The 7,500-nt window shown below is 38.8% G+C and overlaps 1 protein-coding gene across 4 annotated transcripts in view; it reads right to left on the bottom strand.

Annotated features, from left to right (window-relative positions):
- pde8a (phosphodiesterase 8A) overlaps positions 1-7,500 on the bottom strand; it is a 122,374-nt gene that overhangs the window by 25,458 nt on the left and 89,416 nt on the right. For all 4 annotated transcript variants that reach the window (XM_079826021.1, XM_079826020.1, XM_079826022.1 and 1 more), the window contains 2 exons: positions 1,809-1,857; positions 1,095-1,230 (listed from right to left, as the gene is read on the bottom strand). In XM_079826021.1, the coding sequence (XP_079682147.1) occupies positions 1,095-1,230; positions 1,809-1,857 (185 nt within the window). The remainder of the gene's footprint in view (positions 1-1,094; positions 1,231-1,808; positions 1,858-7,500) is intronic.

The following is a 7,500-nucleotide window of genomic DNA, read 5'->3' as shown; positions in this document are numbered from 1 at the left end:
CCGATAAAGGATTTTTAAGGCCGATACCGATACAAATATTTGGTGATTTAAAAATTCGATATTCCGATATATCGGCCGATATATTATATATATACAGAAACACGTAAAAACCTTCAACAGATTTCTCTTATTTGTAGTTATTCATGATCCCTCAGCCTCTCTAATATAATACGAAAATGCAGTTTAAAAATAAACTTGTTTGTTTTATTGTTACAACAGAACAGAGGAGCATAAAAATATATTAAAGTTCTGATAAATAAAATGTATAAAAATACAAACTTGAGATATGAAATAAAGTCCTTTGGACGAAAACACAATAACGAAAACAAAACACAAAAAATCGATATAGTATTAATAGATGTGGTAAGCTTTATAAATATAACTGAGCAAGACTGGAAATAAATATTCAGTTAAGTTCTAGAAGTTCTGATAAATAACAACAACAGCAAAATATGAACTATATACAGTATAAATGTGAGCTACCTTATCATTACAATGTCAACTTGCTTATCCCTTTACATACACTCTTTAATTCTGTCCATCAAGCAAAACAAACCATTTCCAATCCTCATTTACATCTACAGCTGATGATCAGTAAATCCATCATGTGACTCGCTAATGCTGCGTCTGAATGAAGTCAGCAACACTTTCCTTCACTCCTCGAGTGCTTCACTTATAATGCAGGGGCTGGAACTACAAATATACGAGTTATAAATACACTAATCATTACTTTATGTTGGCAGAATAAGTGTGTTGTGATTTCCAAGCGCATTAATGTTAGCGGTCTCCCACTGATAGCCATGGCATTAGCTAGCTTTGTGGTTAGCTCAAGTTTAGCTTTAGAAATGGACTGTAAAATAGCAGGGGAGAGATGATGCGTCTCATGCTGTCAAACTGTCCTGCTATTGAAGAATCTTATTAAGTCACATCGTCCGTTTTTATTATTTTTATATATTCATTTATCGGCCATCATAAATGCAGATACAGATAGTTTGGAAAATGTCTAATATCGCCCGATAATATCGGTCCGCCGATATATCGGTCGGGCTCTAGTTTGTGTGTGTGTTTGTGCACGTGTGTGTGTGTGTGTTCACCGCTTCATGGTTGCTGTCTCCAGGCTGAAAATATCAAAGTCCCACGAGTCTTCGTTTTCCATCGTCTGAGCAATGCATGGTGGGATATCGTTGAGGGACAGTGGTGTGGTCAGGTGACTTGGGATGTGATGCAGCTCTGAAAGACAGTGTGTGTTGTGGGGTTACAAATTTAGACATGGTTATATCTAGGTTCAAATGTAATAGAATACAACTGAAAACATTATCTATATTTGTGTTTTACATTTTGAAGTAAACTTGAAGGAGATTACGTCAGGCCGTGTAAGTGTTTGAGACCTTCAGTCTTTTGTCTCTATGCATTTCCTGACTATTTACCATGACAAGTTTAGAGCAATACTGCCTGAGTGATTGGATTAGCATCTCTGCATTTGAATGGCACTGTTATGCTGATTGAATCTGGACGAGAGACACAGTTATGTAGGGTGTGTCCTTTTTACCTATACAACATTTGCATTGTATTGTTCAGAGTGTCTCCTCCTCTGCTGTTTAACCCCTCCCCCTTTGGAATGTATATAACCTATCAGGTATACTGTTAACGACCTGCAGCTCAGAGAGTTATCATTAAAAGAATCACTTCTGTTTTGATCCCGATGTCTCCTGGTCTCTATACTTCAAGAAACAAGAGAAGTTCACAACAGTGTGAACCATTGCACAGGAAACGGGGTCAAAGGTCAAAAAGCAGTGAACTGGGCTTACGTTTCGAGGCGAAGATATACTCGTTTCCTGATAGCCGGCGCAGTCCGTCCTGTGGGAGAGGGAGAGAGAGAGAGAGAGAGAGAGAGAGAGGTTTATAATTCTTGAATTTTTACAAATGTATACATCAATAAAAAACAAAACAAAAAGTAAAATAAATAAAAAAATTCAGAACCATCACATCATCATAAATTGTGCATAAAACATCAACACACCATATTTCAATAAAACTCCTGACATTGTTTACAATATTATAATATGCATACTCTACTTTAAGCCTTCCAGCCACTAAACTCCTAAACATAACTTCAGGATCTGTACTTGCACATTGTAAGCCTTTGTTCTTCCAGGTCTTCCACACTGCCAATGCTGCCGTCCCAGTCAGAAAACTTAATACACACACTTTAAAAACACATACTTTAACCCTCCAATGAACACTTCGGGCCCTATCTTGCACCCAGCGCAATTGACTTTGTACACCGACGCATGTGTCATTCCTATTTTGCACCCGCGCAAAGCGCGCTTTTCCCTCCACAGAAGCACGTCGCTAAACTAGTGAATGCACTTGCGCTCCCTGGGCGGTTCAGCGCAAAAAAGGAGGCGTGTTCCGGCGCAAACAATCCCTGCTGCTATTTTGCTGTTCCATTAAACAATTGCGCCACTGACCAGAAAAAACCTAGTCTAAAGTCAGTGGCGCGTTGCGCGTTGTTCATTATGCTATTTTAAGGGCGCATGCTTGACCATAATGTATAGCGTGCACAACGCGCATACACTTTGCTCATGTAATCTACACAGATGCAACAGTTATTTTTGCAAATCATAAATTGTTACACTAAAAAAATATTAACACATGAGATGACGGAAATCATTGTGGTGTGCCACGAAGATGTGAAAAAATAGGCATAAATCTAGCTTACAAATGATTCAGGCTAATTGTAATAATTAAGGATAAGACCTGTTTGCCCAATAGTGGCAAGACATATATGTATATAAGGACATCTGACAAATTGGTTTGTCCGTCAAGAACCAGGAAAAAAAAATCGACTGAAAAACTGAAAAAACTGAAAGACTGAAAAAAAAAGACTGTGAAATCACCTTTACCATAATGTACAACATTACAACTTCACTTCTCTGTCTTTCACTGCTCTTACACACATCAGTCTCCTCGGCTGTGAACCGCTCCTGGCGTGCGCCTGGTAAATACGCCATATTAATAGCAATCCATTATGGAACTTGCGCACCTGCTTTTACAGGGAATGTTGGATGACGCTCTGATTGGTTTATTCACGTTACGCCCAAACCACACCTATGAATAATGAAGCTACTTCAGACCAACCCATTTTAGATTTGCGCCGGGAAAATAGCAACAGCGCCGAGACCCGCCCACAAAGTTACTTGCGCTTCGCGCTTTGACACTTGCGTTTCAGATCGTTAAAATAGGGCCCTTCGTCCGAAAAAACCTTGTCAACTTTCCTGAACCATTCCACAAGAAGTTTAAAGAGACTTTTTAGTCTTGCACATCTTAAAAACAAACGTTCCAAATCCTCATCTTCCCCACAGAACCTACACCCCCCCCCCCAAAAAAAACCCCAGAAACAATGCTCAGGTAGGCCGTGGCATTTAAACCATGCCCAATTGGCACTAAGGAGCCTAAAGTGTGCCAAGAAAACATCCCCCACACCATTAAACCACCACCACCAGCCTGCACAGTGGGAACAAGGCATGATGGATCCATGTTCTCATTCTGTTTACGCCAAACTCTGACTCTACCATCTGAATGTCTCAACAGAAATCCAGACTCATCAGACCAGGCAACATTTTTCCAGTCTTCAACTGTCCAATTTTGGTGCAAATTGTCGCCTCTTTTTCCTCTTTGTAGTGGAGATGAGTGGTACCCGGTGGGGTCTTCTGCTGTTGTAGCCCATCCGCCTCAAGGTTGTGTGTGTTGTGGCTTCACAAATGCTTTGCTGCAGACCTCGGTTGTAACGAGTGGTTATTTCAGTCAAAGTTGCTCTTCTATCAGCTTGAATCAGTCGGCCCATTCTCCTCTGACCTCTAGCATCAACAAGGCATTTTCTCCACAGGACTGCCGCATACTGGATGTTTTTCCCTTTTCACACCATTCTTTGTAAACCCTAGAAATGGTTGTGTGTGAAAATCCCAGTAACTGAGCAGATGGTGAAATACTCAGACCGGCCCGTCTGGCACCAACAACCATGCCACGCTCAAAATTGCTTAAATCTCCTTTCTTTCCCATTCCGACATTCAGTGTGGAGTTCAGGAGATTGTCTTGACCAGGACCACACCCCTAAATGCATTGAAGACACTGCCATGTGATTGGTTGATTAGATAATTGCATTAATGAGAAATTGAACAGGAATAATCCTTTAGGTGAGTGTATGTCTTCACTGTGGTGTGGTATATGGACTTCTTCGATGTAGACTCAAAAAGTTTTATTTTAGGAATCTCAAAAGACAAGATTGAGCTAGCGTCCGCATCCTCCAGATCTTCCTCACTTGCGGGCGCTATTTTTATCTTCTCATCATTTTCTTTTCTTGCGATGATCTCTCTGTAGCTGCTTGGTATTACATTAAAGGGTTAGTTCACCCAAAAATGTAAATTGTGTCATTAATGACTGAGCCTCATGTGGTTGGACACCCGTCAGACCTCCGTTCATCTTCAGACACAAATGAAGATATTTTAGTGTAAATCTGATGCTCTGAAAGGCCTCCATTGGCTCAATGCTCTTTACACTCTCAAGACCCTTAAAAGACACTAAAGACTAAAGTTACAAAGTCCATCTCACTACAGCGGCTCTACAATAACTTTATGAAGAGACGAGAATAGTTTTTGTGCGCAAAAAACCCTAAATAACGACTTATATAGAGATGACGATTTCAAAATAAGGCATCATGAAGCTTCAGAGCGTTATGAATCAGTGAGTCGATTCAGCGGTTCAGAGCGTTATGAATCAGTGAGTCGAATGATGATTCGGATCGCATGTCAAACCGCCAAACTGCTGAAATTTGGCGATCCAAACTGCTGAATCGACTCACTGATTCATACCGCTTCGAAGCTTCATGAGGCCGTGTTTTGAAATCGTCATCACTATGTAAGTCGTTATTTAGGGTTTTTTTGCGTACAAAAACTATTCTCGTCTTCATAAAGTTATTTTAGAACCGCTGTAGTGAGATGGACTTTGTATCGACGTCTTTAGTGTCTTTTAAGGGTCTTGAGAGTGTAAAGAGCATTGAGCCAATGGAGGCCTTTCTCAGCATCAGATTTACACTAAAATATCTTCATTTGTGTCTGAAGATGAACGGAGGTCTGACGGGTGTCCAACCACATGAGGGTGAGGAATTAATGACACAATTTACAATTTTGGGTGAACTAACCCTTTAAAAATGTCCTCCACCAGCTTTGCTGCAAGTCTCTGACCGTAATCCTGTCACTTCTTTGATGGTCTCTGCTGATTTCCATCCGTTATTGTCCAAGAGGTGCCCCAGTTTTACAATGTTACTCCTTAGTAAACATGTCCGTATACTCACAGAAGATAACATCCGTGTCTGTATCATTGGATTAAAAAACAAGGGTTCTTCAGTGTCCTTGAGGATCAATGTCCCGGTCTACTTTAAAAACAGTTCTCCAGACCTGCGGTGTAAGCTCAGACAAGCTCACCTCCTCCAGTCTTATTAGGAATAAAGGTTTATCCAATCCCAGTCCTCCTACTTTCTGTAGCAAAGCACAAGCAGTTTGAGCCCAAGTCAAGACAACTGTGGTAATAGGCATTTCCTTTTAGACAATCAGGCAATCACTTTCTCCAGCATTCCCTCCCAATTCTGCATCTGAAATTGATCATTCCCTAAATATACACCTAAAACCTTCAGTCCTTCCCTACCCCATTTCAAACCACCAGGAAGCTGTGGAGGTCCTTTCCCCACCCACTGTCCAATAATGAAGCCCTCACTTTCCCCCAGTTTAATCTAGCTGAGGATGCTTTTTTATACAGTTCAATGCTCTTAGTTAAAACTGTAACATCATTAGCATAAGCCGATACGGACACCATAGACCTTATGTCTCCATTTGGAATTAAGACTCCTTCTCCTTAACCTGCACAAAAGAGGTTCAATGACAAGGCCATACAACCGTCCTGATAGTGGACAGCCCTGCCTGATTCCTCTACAAACCTTAAACCACCACCAGCTTTTACAAGAACAAATCATGAATACAACAATTGAATATAGGAAATATATGCTGTAACATTATAGAGATACCCATGGTCAACTCTATTCAATGCTTTCTCCTGATCTAGAGAAAGAACACCAATTTCATAATTGTTTAACTGACTGATTTCAATAACATCACATAATAAAAAAATATTCTCCATAATGGATCTTTCAGGAATGCAGTGTGTCTGCTCCTTCTGTACCAATAAACCCAGATAACACTAAAGTCTGTTAGCTAAACATTGAGAATATTTTGTAGTCAACACACAATAATGACACTGGTCAACAATTTTTTTTTAGAAGTCTCAGATCTCCTTTTTTTGGAAGTAATGAAAGTACTGCCCGACTACAACTTATGAGAAAAATATAACTTTGACAACATTCAGACAGTCCCTCATAAACATCTAAAACACCCCAAAAATGCTTGTAAAACTCAGCAGTCAATCCATCAATTCCTGGGGATCTACCCGTGGACAAGCATTGCTTCTGTAAGCTCTTGAGACGTAATGTCATTATCCAGAGCCTTTTTCTGCTCAGTCTCAAGCTTTGGTAGATCACTAAGTATATCATCAGCGCTTTTTTTCAGAAGCATATAATTGTGAATAAAAATCCACAGCCAACTTCCTTATTTCCACAGGATTTGTTGTTATAGAACCATCATGACGACGAAGATGAAACATTTGCTTTTGTGTTGTACTTTTCTTTTCAAGGTTGGAAAAATATGTGCTAGGAGTGTCCATGTCATTAATAGAGCAAAATCTTGCTCTTCTCAGCGCCGTCTTTACTTGTTCTTGTAAAAAAGTCCCAAGCTCTTTTTCCTTTGTAGAGCATCATCATGCACGAGTTCATGGTTATTAAAAATGTCCTGTTCTAAAAGTCTTTTCAGTTTCCTTCACCACTGATCCAATATGAGTAATTCTGACAAAAAATCCTCATGTTAACTTCACCCACTGATTGAGATTCTCAAATTAATCTTTCCTCATTTTCCAGTTCTTCCAGAAAAAATTAAAAGAATCACAAAAAATTAATATCTTGCAACAACTTAGCATTAAAATGCCAGTAATAAATTTCTATTGACTAGGGCTGTCAAAAGATTAATCGCATCAAAAATTAAAGTTTGTGTTTACATAATATATGTGTGTGTACTCTGTTAATTATTATTTATATATAAATACACACACATTCATGTATATATTTAAGAAATATTTGCATGTATATACATTTATATAATCTATAATATACATAAATGTTTTATATATAAAAACTATATTTTTTTCTTAAATATATACATGCTTGTGTGTGTATTTATATATAAATAATAATTAACAGAGTACACACACATATATTATGTAAACACAAACTTTTATTTTGGATGCGATTAATCTTTTGACAGCCCTAATATTGACATATTAAAAAAAAAAAATAACCATGTGATGGTCTGAAAAAACATTAGGCAGAATTGAAGCATT

The sequence above is a fragment of the Gobio gobio genome (assembly GCF_949357685.1).
Source record: "Gobio gobio genome assembly, chromosome: 9".
In the NCBI taxonomy this organism is placed as follows: domain Eukaryota; kingdom Metazoa; phylum Chordata; class Actinopteri; order Cypriniformes; family Gobionidae; genus Gobio; species Gobio gobio.
Note: the sequence above shows the minus strand (reverse complement) of the source record. Positions and strands in the feature narration are given on the sequence as shown.